Source organism: Pipra filicauda, unplaced genomic scaffold, assembly GCF_003945595.2.
Source record: "Pipra filicauda isolate LSUMZ 115617 unplaced genomic scaffold, ASM394559v2 scaffold19_size4547281_pilon, whole genome shotgun sequence".
Taxonomy (NCBI): domain Eukaryota; kingdom Metazoa; phylum Chordata; class Aves; order Passeriformes; family Pipridae; genus Pipra; species Pipra filicauda.
Window position 1 is genome coordinate 1,645,304 of NW_024104309.1, and position 16,315 is coordinate 1,661,618.

The 16,315-nt window shown below is 50.1% G+C and overlaps 2 protein-coding genes across 3 annotated transcripts; both read right to left on the reverse strand.

The window, feature by feature from the left end:
- Positions 1-230: 230 nt before the first annotated feature.
- On the reverse strand, positions 231-9,012 carry TTC4 (tetratricopeptide repeat domain 4). Its single transcript, XM_027748801.2, has 10 exons — positions 8,891-9,012; positions 8,665-8,782; positions 8,406-8,567; positions 6,861-6,938; positions 5,964-6,088; positions 5,585-5,671; positions 4,248-4,462; positions 3,000-3,081; positions 1,841-1,923; positions 231-921 (listed from the first exon to the last, which is right to left on the reverse strand). Exons 1-10 carry the CDS (start codon positions 8,975-8,977, stop codon positions 822-824), a joined length of 1,137 nt encoding a protein of 378 aa, XP_027604602.1. The 5' UTR covers positions 8,978-9,012; the 3' UTR covers positions 231-821.
- A 1,411-nt stretch (positions 9,013-10,423) lies between these two features.
- PARS2 (prolyl-tRNA synthetase 2, mitochondrial) lies at positions 10,424-13,024 on the reverse strand. 2 transcript variants are annotated; one of them, XM_039380610.1, is made up of 2 exons: positions 12,992-13,024; positions 10,424-11,859 (listed from the first exon to the last, which is right to left on the reverse strand). In XM_039380610.1, the coding sequence occupies exon 2, from the start codon at positions 11,832-11,834 to the stop codon at positions 10,425-10,427; it is 1,410 nt and encodes a 469-aa protein (XP_039236544.1). In that variant the 5' UTR covers positions 11,835-11,859; positions 12,992-13,024; the 3' UTR covers position 10,424. The 2 variants fall into 2 exon arrangements, with proteins under 2 accessions (XP_039236544.1, XP_027604556.1); XM_027748755.2 differs by lacking the exon at positions 12,992-13,024 and adding an exon at positions 12,917-12,941.
- Positions 13,025-16,315: the final 3,291 nt, after the last annotated feature.

Sequence of the window (16,315 nt, forward strand, 5' to 3'; positions counted from 1 at the left end):
AGTGTATTTCTGCAGTCACAGAGAGACTGCAGAAGAGAAAGAAATGAGAGATTTAGAATTACTTTTAATTAAAAGCTGAAAGCTAATACACAAGCCCTGTATGTTGGCTGTATCAGTTAGTGTAATGGATAAGGCTGTTACCTTGGTGTTTACAATTACTGTTTGCCATTCTCTTCCAGTATTTCATGAGGTGAGAAAAAATATTATCTCATTCATTAGGCAAAAGTCAATCTAGTTAAAATAGCCATGTTTATTCCAGGTTCTGTAGGACAATCAGTACAGTAGCAAAAGGGTCAATAAAACACCGCTCCAAATCAGGAACTCTGCTGTACCTTGGCCAGCAGGAGAGCCAAGCAGTGACAAAACAGCAGCTGCTGGATCCCAGGCAGGGACTTGATTGCATCCACCCCGCTGCAACAGGCAGGTATTGCCCTAGCCCACTGCTGTTAAACCCCAGCAACTACAGCCCACCTCCGAGGAGATCTGTGATTCTTCACAGGTAAGGAACTACATTCCCAGCTGCTGTTGCTGAAACCACAGCCAGTGTCTGGCACTGCATCAGGTTTATTTCAAAACCACATGCAGCCTATCATAGAGGAGACCTTCTGCAAGCCAGCTGGGTTTCTTTTTAAACAAATAATCCCCTCATGTAAGCCCTTTATTCTCCTATGCTGCTTTCCTGGAAGTTTCCCCATGTGCTGAGATTATTTCTCTTCCCTGAAGTGTGCAAGGTATTTTTGTTCAAGCAGAAGTTTGCAGCCTGTAGCTGGGCTAATGAACAGCAACCTCTTGCACAGGATTCCTCGTTTCACTCTTGCTCATTACAGTCGATGCACCTTCTTACCAGAGAAGTATTTCTTAGAGAAAGGAGAACACTTCGCAAATACCAAAACTGTTGGAGTCCCGGCCTTTACAAAATACCTGCAAAGATTAAAAGGAGTCCTTTGCTTCCTTGTAGCTGGCCAAGTGTCCTGCAAAGCGAGTGACTTCCACCCTGCTCCATAAAGACTGACCCTCCCAAAGGCCAGTGATGAGCTTTTGTGCTGATTAGCAGAGCCTCTTGGAGTTGGGGCTAAGCACATCTGAGGAGGAGTGTTTTATGAGTCAACTCCTCTTCCAACAGCTACTTTTAATTAAAGCAGCTGTTATTCTCCCTCTGGAAGGAGGTTTCTCTTGCAACTGCCCTTACAGCCTGAAATCTGAGGGCTTGTGTACGCTGCTGAATTTTATGGAGTGACAGCTTGGCCAGAGCCTGTGGCAGTGACCGAGATCCCGCTCCCACTGCGACAGCCCGCACCGTGGGGCAGCTTCCTCCAGCTACGAGACGGTGCAACTCAACAGCACAGGCTCCACAATAACTTTTTGGCTTTACAAACAGCAAATTCTTCTCTCTCAGTGACTGCACAACACTTTAAAGCCAGTTTCACTGGGGAACAGTGCTGCACACTGTGTCGGGGGCTGCTCACACAGCATTATGAACAGTGAGAGCATTGTTAACCTTCAACATGCTCTTTATAGGCTGCTGCCTTTTTTTTTTTTTAAGTAGTACTGTGTAGATGGGATCTGGAACACCCCTTTTGTGCTACTCATCTGTGCCCAGCTCCCGTTCCCATCTCCATCCAGACCTGGAAAGAGTTGTTCATTTTTTTGGGGGCGAAAACATATGTAAGTCACTAAAGCCAGGCATAAAATCCATGCAGCCTTACTGCTTTATACCTTTAAGACCAAGAACTATCAAATCAGAGAAGACTTAGAACTAATAAAGAACAAACTGGACTTAAAACCCAAAGTTCACACTTTTTGCCTTTTTTTCTTTGGACATGGACTGGTACAGCCTCACCTTTCGTGCTGCAGCACTTGTAGTAATGTGTGTTCTGGGTTCACCTCATACATTTCATTTCTTTCTTCATCTTCAAAATAGAGCTGAAAAAGGTTTTGGAGGATAATTAAATGCCTAAGGTACATGAGGGAAAGTACTGGGCTTTCAACAGTTTAGTAACAGCACACCATTATCAACCGGAGGTTTATCAAACCTCTGTAGCTTGAGCCCACTGTGTCAGGTGCTAAATTCAGTGATGAAGAAACTGATTTGTGCAAATTCCAAGTCTTTCCTGTATAAACCAGCTTAGCTTCTGGCACTAGCAGCAGGAAGGCAAAATACACTGGCTGCTCCTGTGCTTTACAGAGAAGCAATCTAAACCTAAGGGCTGCTTTCTAACAGGTGAAATGCAGCAATGTTATGAAATAAATCACATAGTTTTAAAGGTATTTGAACAAAATAGAGTCGATTTAAGAGATTCAAATCCAGCAACGGTATCTTAGACTGTAAATACACATGGATTTTAATCTGGAAAAGTACACAGTCACTGTCCTTTTGGGCCTGTCTGCTCACTGTACAAAGGGTTGTGCTGCTGCCTGGCACAGATGACAGTGAAGTGAAAAATGAATAATAAACATCTGTATCCTTCCATGAACCATTTCAGAAAAATTCTCAAAACCTACTGCAGCCACAACCAACTCACAACCTACCTTTGCTAAAGTGTTAATAGAGATATATTACCTTGATGCGATTACATACTTAGGTACCTCGAGTTAGTTCTGAAAATAAACTATTTTTTAAATAATATTTTCTCATTTGTATTCAGCAGCTCCACAATGCAGTTAAAAAACCAGGCAGCCTATCAGCTTGATGGTCTAAATCTTGATTATCATTACAGAGATGGAATCTAGCAACATCTCTAAACACCTTCTATCAAATACAATGTAAGCGGAAGACAAAAGAACTTTAATTTGCATTAGTGAATTCTGTCAGCACACCTGGTAAATATTTGTGTTTATAAGTGAATGTAGCTCTCCAGATCTTTGTTTCACATCTGTGAATGGTAAACAAGTAAACAAATCATACCCTCAAAGCTGTGTATTTTCCCACTCCAGAAAAAAACCCCAAACAAACCCACAACACAACAACCCTGAAATTGAAGGAAAATCAAACTTTTCACCTCAAGGTTGCTGGGAAGGTATTTTCTTTCTAAATCCCAAGGAGGTAACTCAGCAAACATCACCATTAAATGATCAATAAACCTAAAAGCCAAAATACACTTGGTGAGCTTAGACAGACTGTTCAGCTTCAATCATTTGTGCACTTGCATTTGAATGATGGTAAAAATACATTAGCAAATTAGACATCAGACCTGAAAGTAAGTTTAGATCACTAACAGTTTCTTCCCTTCAAACTCACCACTTTCCCAATGAATCCAAGGCCATATTGTGACTCAGGCTATTGGTTTCAAATTTGAGCAGTGCAACAACAAATTATTTTTAACTTTACATTTTCACACTGAAAAAGATGTCAAAATAAACACCTTGCATTTTGTCTAAAATGGATTTCCCTTCTACTTGGTTCCATCAGAGTGATGAGAATCTGTTTCTGTGTCAGAGGCTTGTTTATTTTGGTACTTGAGGAGTGTTGGAGGCCAATTTGTTCTAAAAATCCATTTCCACTTCCTTTGGTCATGAAAAGGCATAGTGAACACTATCATGTAAGTACTATAATTTTACTGACCTGCTTGCACTGTATTTTAAGTTCCAAACTTAGTAAGAGATCTGAGGAATATGTATTCCAGAAAAAAAAAGAAGTTACAAATTCCAAGTTTGTTTAACATTGTAAGATCGGAAATGGAAATTAATATCAAGAAAAGTAGAATTCCCACCTTGCCAGTCACTTGTTTATAGTCTGAAAGGTCTGCAGCAGTTCAGACAGGCCTGCTGAAAACCCTAAGGAGAACTGTGGGGTCACTGGTGGTTATGAGAGGTCCCTTTTGGAAGCTTTTAATGATTTTTGAGCTTTTAATGATTTTAATAATTTTTAATTTGTTGTTCTGAGATCCCATATTTGATGGGCTTTGAAACAGCACCTTAATGAACCTCTAGAATCCACACGTGTGGATGGGTCACAGATATTACTGGCCACTAATTAATTATAGGTCTAAGCTTGCACTGCAAGCCCCTTTAATCACCCTGGCAAAATGTGTTTGTCTGGGTTATAAATTTATATAAATCATAGAATAGTTCAGGTTGGAGAGGACCTCAGGAGGTCATCTAGTGCAACCTCCTGCTGAACAAAAGGGTCAGCTCTGCAATTAGAAATCCAGAACAACTTCATCAGCATGGCAGTGTTTCACTTGCTGTCTGTTCTGATCTGCTCAAACACCTCCCTTATGCAAGAGTTCTGCTGACAGTGCATTTACCTGGAGTTCTCATGAAAAGCCACAGTGAAATCTGTCTGCTCGTGCTCAGGGTACAGAAAGAGGACAGGCCAATGCAGGTTGCCATCAGCATCTAAGTGCACCTTTGCCCCTGTGGCACTGTCAGAGTGGAACCCATCTAAGGATATCTCAGCCAGGCCATCTGATATTTCCTCTTCTTCATTTGAAGGCTCAAGAACAAGCTTGATATTTCTTTCCTGCAGGAGAGGGAGGGAAAAAACTAAAAAAAACAACCAAAAGCCAAACAGATATGGCAGGGAGAATAAGAGCAAAAAATTAGCAGTCGGTAAAAGGTCAAATTGTGTTGTTCTTATTAATGAGTCAGCTCTTAAACATGCCATCAAAAGCTTTCCTGTAGTATCAGACTCAGGGGACTGATCTTCCCAATAGAATCCAGAATCTCAGCCAGGTATCCAGACACCTCACGAAATGGATGAGGAGAGGTGGCAATCAAGAGGAGCCCACACACTGAGAGAAGAGCCTGAGAAAATGTGTGGAAAGGGATGCATCTAAAATCCTTTTCTTTGGGACCTTGCAGGCATCACTTCAGGGTGCAACTACACACACCAGCTCCTGAGAGCATCCACTGTTTCAGAAAACTGAAATAAGCTCAGCCTTTTCCTTGGAAATCTGACTTTATATAATAGCCCAAAATGTTTTAATGTAGCCCAAACATTCAATGAGGTAGGAAAGGATCCTGGATTGATTCCCTCCTCCACCCTATTGAATGGTTATTTTCTATCCTTCCACTGAAGTAACGCCAATGGGCAGCAAAGAAAGCAAGGTTCAGGCATTGGGCTAGTGTGAACTACACACACCAGCTCCTGAGAGCATCCACTGTTTCAGAAAACTGAAATAAGCTCAGCCTTTTCCTTGGAAATCTGACTTTATATAATAGCCCAAAATGTTTTAATGTAGCCCAAACATTCAATGAGGTAGGAAAGGATCCTGGATTGATTCCCTCCTCCACCCTATTGAATGGTTATTTTCTATCCTTCCACTGAAGTAACGCCAATGGGCAGCAAAGAAAGCAAGGTTCCTTGGGCTAGTGTGATGCTACAGCCCAGCAGCCAGAGCACTCACAAAGCTCAGTCCATCTCCTAACACTGGGTTTGTATTTTGCATTAGTTGTTACCTGAAATATGGAAAACTGGAAGCTGCAGTCACAGAGATAAGGAGAATTATGGTTTTAACTCATTTTTTTTGGCTCTAGCCCTCAAAAGCCCCTCAAAAGCAAAAGAACAAACTTTTAGAGACAAACGAGAGCTCTTAAAAAAAAATCCCAAAGCACACAAAGCCAGCCCCTCTCACTGACCCACCTTTATTGCTGCAAGCAAGATTTCCCTTTGACACTTCTCCTTCTTCTCCATCACCTTTGCTTTCCTTGCATCCCGCTCCTCAGCTCGCTACATGTAAGAAAAGGTTGCACCATGGTCACACACAGCAAGTCAATGCTCATCACTGCTCTACCCTGTCAAGGGGTGGAGAAATCAGTTTGGGTCTCCAGAAGGATCCTCTCCAGCTCCTTCTCCTACACAGCTCAACACACACCACATAGAACCACCACTCAATTCTCTGTGTGGATATTACACTACACAGAAACCTGTGTGGAGCACTCTTCAACTAAGGACCCCAAAGTGATTCCTGACACAAAGCAGAAGACAAGCACTGCAGATGCCAGACTGCCTTCATATTTACCTTTAACTTGTCAGCTTTAACTCTGGTTTCCAGGAGCTTTTTCTCTGTTGAATCTATTTGCAAGCCCTCCTCACACCATGCTATTGCTTCAGAGAAATTCTTCAGCTCCATGTGACAGAGAGCTCCTGGAAGGATTAAGATTTTAAGTCTGGAGTCAGTGTAAAACTACTACACAAAGTGATGGTTATAAAGACAGCATTAGGTCTGGTGCTTTTGCACTAGTCTTTTTTGTCTTGCATGGTCATGTTCAATCACAGATTTCCAGCAGGTCAGCTGAGAAGAAAATCTAAAATATTTCATCAGTTCTTGTATTATTTGCTCATCTGGTCACAGAAATTATAAGAATTATTCTAGAAGTGTCTGTTACAAGCAAAATGTTATCATAATTAATGTTTCAGTATTTGTCTTGTAAGGGAAAATTAAAAGGGAGATTTCCATGGAGTGAGAAATGCTGGGGAAAAAGCACAACCAAACCCCAAAAACTAGTATTATGTCTGTGCTCTACAGAAACAGATTCAGTACCTCTTTGACAGAGAGAGAAACTGAAGAGCAAAGGATACTATTTTGACTGAAAATCCAAAGCAAAACCCAGAGCTCTGTTTCATGGAGAAACACCAATAACAAAACAAGCGAAGAGATCTCTTACAGTAACTCTAAGACTTTACCTTTCTGAAATGAATTCTGTCCAGAAACAAAGCATGATCCCCACTCACAGTAATATAAGGTTTATAAACACAATTATTAAACACACAGAAATGTGCAAGGAAACAAAGCAACATCTAACAACAGTTTGTTTCTTGTAACATTAACAGTACAATAAGTAAAGCTAACATGTGCCAAGTGTTTTGGAACCATGTTTCTTACACTCCATGAAGCAACAGGGCCTTTAACTCTTACCTCTTATGATTGCTTTGAGATGGGTGGGCTTTAGCTTTTTGGCTTGTGTGGCGTCATTGAGAGCAGAACGGTAGTTACCTACAAAGCAAGTAAAACTGCTCAGAACCTTGCATTTATATTTAAAATCCAACCAGACACCAAGGTGACAAAACAGTTTATGCAGAGACCCTATAAATTCACTGTTTCTACAATCGCTGTGAGGTGAGAGGAGGATAAAAAGGAGTAACCTGAGGGCAAGAAGTGAAAGGACAGGGATCAAACACAGGTGAGGGATAAGTAACATTGCCCTACTGCAACACACAACAGCATTAAAAAGCCAAGAACACCTTCCCTGCTGTGCAGACGCTGTTGGAAGAATGGGTGGTAGCTGTAAGAGATCAGCTTTGTGACCACCTGAGGAACCTGGACATATATAGGTCCATGGGACCTGACAAGATGCATCTCAGGATCCTGAGGGAATTGGTTGATGTAGTTGCCAAGTCACTCTCCATGATATTTGAAAAGTCATGGCAGTCAGGTAAAGTCCCAGGTGCAAAGGGAAACTTTGCACCAATTTTTAAAAGGGATAGAAAGAAGGACTCTGGGAACTACCAAACTCTTAGCATCACCTCTGTACCTGGGAAGATTATAGAATAGATCCTCCTAAAAGTTGTGCTAAAGCATACGGAGTCCAGAAAGCCAACCATGTCCTGGGCTGCATCAAAAGCAGCATTGGCAGCAGGTGGAGGGAGGGGATTCTGCCCCTCTGCTCTCATGAGATTCCACCTGGAGTACTGCATCCAGCTCTGGGGTTCTCAGCACAGGAAAGACATGGACATGTTGGGTCCAGAGTAGGCCACAAAAATGATCAGAGGGCTGGAGCACCTCTCCTATAAAATGAGGCTGAGAGTTGGGGTTGTTCAGCCTAGAGAAGAGAAGGCTCTGGGTAGACCTTAGTGCACCCTTTCAGTACTTAAAGGGGGCCTACAAGAAAGATGAGGACAAACTTTTTAGCATAGCCTGTTGTTTAGGAAAAAGAGTAATGGTTTTAAACTAAATGAGGGTAGATTTAGACTAGATATAAGGAAGAATGACATTTTTTACAGTGAGGGTGGTCAGGCACTGGTACAGGTTGCCCAGAGATGTGGTAGAAACCACATCCCTGGATCCCTGGAAACATTCAAGGCCAGGTTGGAGGGGGCTCTGAGCAACCTGATGCAGTTGAAGATGTTGCTGCTCATTGCAGAGGGATTGGACTAGATGTTCTTAAAAGGTCTCTTCCAACTCAAACCATTCTATGATTCTAAAACCCACTGGCTTAACTCTTTCCTGGAGCCAAGGCTCAAGCAGCAGGTTATAGTTGCAACGAACAGAGCACAAATCCTACACGCAGCCATGCTCTGAAGTGAGCCAGGTCTTCAGGTGCCTTTTTCTCATGAATAAGCTACTTAGTCTGCTGTATCACACACCAAAAAAAAAAAAAAAAAAGGAAAATGGAGAGGAAAAGCAGCTCTGGAGCGCAGAGCCCCATTCCCATCCCAGTCGGAGCTGGCACAGGTCCCTCACCCAGGTGGAAGTGTGCGGCCCCCCGGTTCGTGAGCAGCACCGCGTTCAGCTCGGGGTCCTCGCACTTCTTCCGCAGCCCCTCGGAGTAGGCGGCGACCGCTCTCCCGTAGTCCTTCTCCTTGAAGTACTCGTTCCCTTCGTTCTTGTACATCCTGGCCAGCTCTGCGGGGATGGAGGGGTGTCAGGGTCTGAGTGGGGGCACCCCCAGGACACGTCCAGCACCCCCAGGACACGTCCAGCACCCCCGCGCGGTGCCCACCTGCGGGGCTCTGCTCCTCGTCGAAGAGCAGCGACTGCAGGCAGGCGAGCTCGGGCTGCCGCGACGCGTCGATGTCGGCCGGGCAGCGCTTCATGAACATGGGGATGGCCTCCAGCTCCTGCGGATGGATCGGCACGGACACACACACACAGGCCGCCCTTAGCTCAGCTCAGCTCAGCTCGGCTCGGCTCAGCTCAGCTCGGTCCCCCCGGCCCCGCCGCCTCACCTGCTCCCACGTGTCGGGGTGCAGCGCGCCCCGGTACCGCGGCGGCCCCGACACGCCGGACCCGTCACCCGGCCCGTCCTCCGCCATCGTGCAGCCGCTTGGCCCGCCTGCGACCGCCCCCGACGCCTCAGGCCCGGCCCCGCCGCTTCCGACCGCCCCGGCATCCGACCGCCCCCTGCTCCATCCGACCGCCCCCTGCTCCATCCGACCGCCCCCGTTCCACCCGACCGCCCCCTGCTCCATCCGACCACCCCCTGCTCCATCCGACCGCCCCCTGCTCCATCCGACCGCCCCCTGCTCCATCCGACCGCCCCCTGCTCCTTCCGACCGCCCCCGTTCCATCCGACCGTCCCCTGTTCCATCCGATCGCCCCCCACTTTAGCCCCGCTCTCCCCTGCACCTTTAGGTGGCACCTGCCTTGGGCATGGATGGCAGGAGGAGCTGATCCCGCCTGGAACAACTGGGAGGAGGCCGAGGTGATCGTCCCGGCCGGCAGCACGTGGAGAGCTGGGGAAGTGTCTGGAGCACCAGGAGTGGCTGAGGGAGCTGGGGGGCTCAGCCTGGAGAAAAGGAGGCTCAGGGGGGAACTTCTTGCTCTCTGCAACTCCCTGAAAGGAGGTTGTAGCCAAGTGGGAGTCGGTCTCTTCTCCCTCGTAACAAGTGACAGGACAAGAGGAAACGGCCTGAAGCTGCACCAGAGGAGGTCTAGATTGGATATCGGAAATTTTCTTCACTTAAAGGGTTGTCGGGCATTGGAACAGGCTGCTCAGGGCAGTGATGGAATCACCATCCCTGAAGGGACTTAATGGACGTGTGGATGTGGTACTTGGGGACATGGGTTAGTGGTGGGCTTGGCAATGCTGGATTACTGGTTGAACTCAATGATCTTAAAGGTCTTTTCCAACCTAACTAATTCCATGATTTTATGACAGGGGCATCGCTGTTGCTCGTGGGGTGATGGCACCAGTCAGAGCCACTGGGATGGTAGCATGCTGTTCCTCATGGGACCCCCCGGGCCTGGCATGTGCAACCTCCACCCTCATGGATCCTGTGTATCTGCAAAGAGAATATGCAGAAGAAAGGGTTTCCTTTCTCTCCCTCTTAAAATCCCTTGTGCTGAGAACTTGGCACATAAAAAGGGTGAAGGAAGGTCTCCCATCCCCCTCTGCAGCCCCAGCCTTGTGTGTGCTCAAGAGGCCCGGGCAGCCTGTCAGCCCCAGCTGGGCAGCGAGGGGATGACCCTGCCAGTGCTCCCACAGCCACGCAAGGCTACGTGTGCTGGTAAAAGCAGCTTGCAGGGACCTGTACCCAGAGGGAGGAACATCCCCAGCCCTGTGGGGGTAATGGGGGCTGACTGCTGTTCAATCTCAGCACCCAGCACAGTTGCAAGACACCACGGCTGGCTCTAACATGAGCTGGATTTGTCTCTGCTCACCCAGAGCCATTGCCAACATCCTGCACGTCCTTGAAAAGGAACCAGGGCTGTTCAGATAAACCTAGTGCAGCAAAGATGAGATATTCAGAGACAAGGAATTTAAGGGACTTGCACTTTACTCAGCAACTCAATGACACCCTCCTTGGTGAGGAACAAAACCTCGCCAGCATTCTGATTCCAAACCTCAAAGACTGGGGGGTCCTCACAAGCCCTCTTCCCTGCTATGACCACGTAGGGATAGCCCAGCTTGTTGGCATCCTTCAGCCTTTTGCCAATGGTCAGCTGTGTCCTGTCATCCAGCACTGAGTCACCGGCAAGGTGGGGCAGCGCATTGGCCAGGTGGTCATACACCTGCTCCAGCCGCGCCGCTCCCTCCTCCTCCTCCTTGCTGCCCCTCTTGGGAGGAATGAAGCAGAGCTGGTAGGGCGCGATGAGGCTTGGCCAGCGGATGCTGTCCTCTGAGGAGAGCACCTCGATGGAGGCCGCCAGGATACGTGTGACACCCAGGCCGTAGCACCCCATCTGTGCCAGCTGGGGTTTGTTCTCAGGGGAGGAGAAGACGGCGTTGGAGACCGAGGAGTACTTGGTGCCCAGAAAAAATGTGTGCCCCACTTCAATCCCTTTGGTCTCGGTGAGCCTCTTCCTGCATGTGGGGCAAGAGGTTTGCTCCCCGTTTAACGTCTCCACGTTGGCCGCAAAATGTCCCTCTGGGCACAGCACCAGCCTGTCCTCGCCAATGTCTGCCGGGAGCTGGAACTCGTGGGATGTGGTGCCGCCGATGCTGCCTGTGGCTGCCTGCACCTTGACGAAGGGCAGGCCCAGGCGGCTGAGGAGGCGGCAGTAGGCATCACACACCTGGTCGTAGGTGTGCCGAGCCGCCTCCTCGGAGGCGTCAAAGGTGTACATGTCCTTCATGTAGAACTCCCGGCTGCGCAGCAACCCAAAGCGGGGCTTGGGCTCGTCCCGGAACTTCCTGGTGACCTGGTAGAGGCGCAGCGGGAGCTGCTTGTAGGAGAGGTTGCTCTGAGAGGCCACCAACTCCGTCACCGCCTCCTCGTGTGTGGGGCCCAGGCAGTAGCTGTGGTTGTGCCGGTCCAAGAGCCGGAACAGCTCCGGCCCCATCTGGTCCCAGCGGCCGCTGGCGCGCCACGGCTCTGCCGAGCTCAGGCTGGGCAGGTTCAGCTTCTGCCCGCCCAGGGCCTGCATCTCCTCGTCCATCACCCTGACAAGCTTCTCCATGGCGCGCACGGTGGGCGGCAGGTAGCAGTAGCAGCCGGGGCTGGCGGGGTGGATGAGCCCCCCTTGCAGCATCAGGCGCTGGCTGCGGCAGGTGGGCTCCCCGGGCCGTCCCTCCCACCCCCCCTCGCTGCCCACCGGCAGTGACAGGGGCTGGAAGAGCTGCGAGAGCAGCAGCCACCTGGGCCTGCCCAGGGCACTGCTGTGCCGGGGCCTGATGGGTTGGTGGGCGCCCAGCACCGGGAGACAGCATCTTCTGACCAAGGCCTCCATGGTGGTGCTGGAGAGGGCCTGGAGCCTGCAGACAGAGAGCAGGACAGAGCAGGGTCAGCACTGACCGTGCCCACCCACGGGCAGCACTGCTGGGACACACTGCAGGATGTGCTGCTGTCTGCAGCCACCCTGAGCACAGAGGTAACCACACACAGCTGCACACACATCCAGGTGCACACACCCGCACACCTTCCGGGATATACGGGTACCCTTACACAGACATGTGAATGCATCATGGGCACACTTGCACACCTACATACACGTGCACATGCACCCAGGTGTACACACGTGCACGGCCTCCAGGCGTACAGGTACCCCCTCATGGATACGAGTGCTGCACAGGCACACCTACATGCATTCACACCACCCCCCCACGCACACCTTCTGGGATATGCAGATACTCCTACATGAATATGTGGGAACGCTGCAAGGGCACACCTGCACACATGTGCACATGCACGCACACACACAAAAGCATCCCCCCCCCCACATGCCTTCCAGGTGTACAGGTACACCTACATGGACATGGACACATGTGAACGCCTCATGGGCACACCTACACACCTGTGCGTGCACACACCCACACCCACACCCACACCCACACCCCTGCACACACATCCGGGTGCACACTCTTGCATGCCTTCCGGGATGTGCAGGTACCCCTACACAGGCATGCGTGAGTGCTGCACGGGCACACCGACCCGTGTTCTCACACACACCCGTGTTCTCACACACACCCGTGTTCTCACACACCTGTGTTCTCACACACACCCGTGTTCTCACACACCCGTGTTCTCACACACACACCCCTGTTCACACACACACCCGTGTTCTCACACACCTGTGTTCTCACACACACACCCGTGTTCTCACACACACACCCGTGTTCTCACACACACACCCCTGTTCACACACACACCCGTGTTCTCACACACCTGTGTTCTCACACACACCCGTGTTCTCACACACACACACCGTGTTCTCACACACACCCGTGTTCTCACACACACCCGTGTTCTCACACACACACCCGTGTTCACACACACACCCGTGTTCTCACACACCCGCGTGTTCACACTTACACCCGCGGGCGCGCGCGCCCGGCCCCGCCGGCGCAGCCAATGGGAGCCCCTCCCTCTCACGTGGGGGATACTCACGCGCCCCCGGACGTGGGCGGGGCGCCCCGCACTCTATGGTTCCGTCGGCGGGGCGCGGGCGCCCCCTGCCGGCCGGGAGGCGCGGCTGCAGCGGCGGGCGGTGGGCGGGACGGGGACAGGGGCTGGCACCGCCGGGATTCCTAATTAAACCCGTCTTAATTAACAAGGGCTTGGGAAACTGAGACGATCCTGACGGCTCATGGGAGAGACAGCCACTGCTGGCTGAGAGGGATAGGGGCCGCTCGTCCATCCTGCCCTCGGGAGAATCGACCTCCATCATCTCAAACAGGATCTTCACCAGCTCTGTCCTCTCCCGGAGGTGAAGGCTCTGGAGGGCTTGGTCACCTCCAGAGTATGGCTGTGGAAGACCGACCTCAGCTCCAGCTGCAGGTGCCGGCTGGGAATGTCTCATCTTTCCTAACTCACGGAGCCACATTGCCCACTTGGATGGCCCACCTGCAGCACTCAATGGCGAGTGTTTTCTGGGTTGTGAGCCCTTTGTCCCTGAAGAGCTGCAGTTCGGGAACGGCATCACCCACGTCAAACTCCATGGCTTGATCCAGGAGTTCCATCCACCGGGAAGAGTTGTTACACAGCAACCACTCTCATGTAATAGTGAAAAATAATAAATAGAGGCAGGGCAGGACAAAATGGATCCTTGAAAGCAACAAGCCCATCTGCTCCCCCTTCCAGGCTCAGTCTTCGGGGCAGCATGTCCCAGTGTGTTTAGAGACAACCACTTGGAGTGTGCCCGAAGGAGGGCTGAGAATCAAAAGCCTTTTTCTTATCTCATTTCAGCTTTCTGCTGTCCAGTCTGGCAGACAGACATTGCCTAGCACCCGGTGACCTCGACACTGCACTTTTCAGCCTCTTCCCTCAGCTCAGCGGGAGTTAAACACCTCTGAGAGCAGCTGTAAGCACATAATAAAGTACTCCACTAGAGGAAGAGATTTCACAGGAGTTAAATTATCCTGTTTAAGTATAGACAAGTAAGAATGAATCCTTATTTTATTTAAAGATGTGATTTGAAGAAATCTTCACGATTCTTCTATGATGGGAAATCCTCATGTGCACTCCTGTTTATAGGGGGCTGGAAGTGGGCACGTTTTTGATGCTCTTGCATGATTTAGGAGTATTAAAGTCATTAAAGAGTTGAGCCAGTTCTGTGAGGTGACTCAGCATCTTGTGTGCCTGGAGGGACCTGTGGAAGTCCCTCACCAGCTCAGTGCCAGAGCTGGGATCTGGCCCAGGTTTCCTGGCTGCCAGGTAGCAACTTCCCTCCCAGAACAGCCTTCACTGGTTTTGTCAGGCAATTACTTCTTCCTACGTGTTTCCCACCACAATTAGACAGGCAATGCAAATGCTGTCTAGGAGAAGCACTGTGGCTGCCTGGGAGGAACAGGATGGATCCCTGCAGGATCTGCTCACACCTCTGGACACTCAGCACACTGTGCTGGCCTCAATCAGGACTTACCTGCACCTGCCAGCTGAGCTGTGTCCCCCACAGGACCTCCAGTGCTACATTGCATATCCCTTTGGCCACCTCCTGCTTGCCCAGGAATTGGGAGATTTTCACTAGGCAGTTCAGGATGGGAGGGTTGTCTCCATTTCTATTGCCTGTTGGAGCCAGAGAGGTGAAACATTTTCATCAGTGACTTATTGCCTGCTGTGCTGATCAAAGGGACAAAACCATCTTGGATTGATTTGCTGGGGCAGCATTTTAACCAGGAGGGTTTAAGGCTATTCAGGAGATGTGGGGAAAGCTGATCTCTTATTAAATCAGCAGACAGGACTGAATGCAGGGCTCAGCTTGGGGGTTATGTGCCTGAAAGCCTCTCTGTGATCCTTATTTTTTCCAGCTGTGCTGGGGGAACCTAATAAACGTACTGCTGCCCCTGCAGCCTTTCACCAAACTGCTCACCCGCTGCTCTGCCAGGGCTGATTTATGCCATTGGGGCCAAACAACAGTGGCCTAAGGGGGGTGTGCCATGCACATGTCTGTCTGGAGCCTCCCCTCTTTGCCCTGGGGGATTTCCGGGAGGAAAATTGCTGAGGATGGGGGGAAGATGAAGGAAAGACTGAGCAGGCAATGGAAGCTGCCTGAGATCAGTCCCTGGCACAGTTCCTCGCCAAAGTGATCGGGGGGTCTGTGTGAGAGAAGCCACAGTCCTGGAACCCCACTGAGTGGTGGAAAAACCCCTTCCCTTTCCAGTAGCATCCCCAGGGAGCACCAGGCCAGGTCTAGGGAGGAGAAGTCAGGGAAGGCAAGAGGCCAAGTCATTCAGTGGCTGAACCTCTCTGCATCCTGCAGAGGATTTGCAGTCTGGGCTTTGGGTTGGCACAGAGAGGTGGCACATCCCATCCGGCCCTGGATGTGCTCTTACACAACCTGTAGGGTCTGTGAGCCCTGCGCTGGCTCACACACCTGGCTCACTAATGTCACTCCCTCCAGTGGTGTTACTGTAATTGCACAACTGCAGGACAACGTTTTTATGCCCACTGGAGTGGTGGTTACAGGTCCTGTCTTTTATTTGCCCCTGGTGAAGTTACTGGGGGATACGAAATTACTGCACAACCTCTGCATCCTGGCAGCTATCCAAGGTAACCTTTGGGTGCTTTCAGACAGCTCCCCCTGAGCAGACAACAGTTTCCATTACAACCAGGATCCCTGCCTTGACCCTGCTGTTTTCCAGCCCTGTCTCCACATAGGAAGGGACGTTTCCTGGGGAACCACGGTGCTGGGTGCCACAGTGATGGCTGCCATGGCAAGGGCTGCCACCATTCCCGCAGTCCTTGGGGATTAGAGCTGCCAGGATGTGGCTGCAGGCAGTCCTGGGGACATGGGCAGTCAGGGACATGGGCTGCACGTGTGGGGAGAGCTGAACTTAGCGATGTAGCTCCCCTCATCTCCCACACTGTCTGTGCCTGCTGAGAAGCAGCTTCTTGCACAGGGACCTTTTGCACATGATGGTCTGGGACACCCAGCTCAAGCTGGGAGCACCCTGGGGTGGAAGCCTGGGAGGTGGGCTGCTCACACTGAGCACCCAGTGCTGAGCACCCATTGCAGAGCACAGGCTGCCCTTAGGCAGGGAAGCTTGGCAGGAGCTCAGCAATGACCACGTTACCTCTGCCTGCATCCTCAGGCCTTTGCCCTTTTCAAGGGATGCTTGGACAGCCCTTCCCATTAGTTTTGTTCTGCTTCAGCTGCAAGCAAGCAGATGCACTTCATGGATGAGAGCAGCTGAGTTTGAGTCCTTTTAGGTGCCAGGAGCTCCTTGTATCCTCAAAAGTCACATTCTGCTGCTTGAAAGCCAGTTTTTCCTC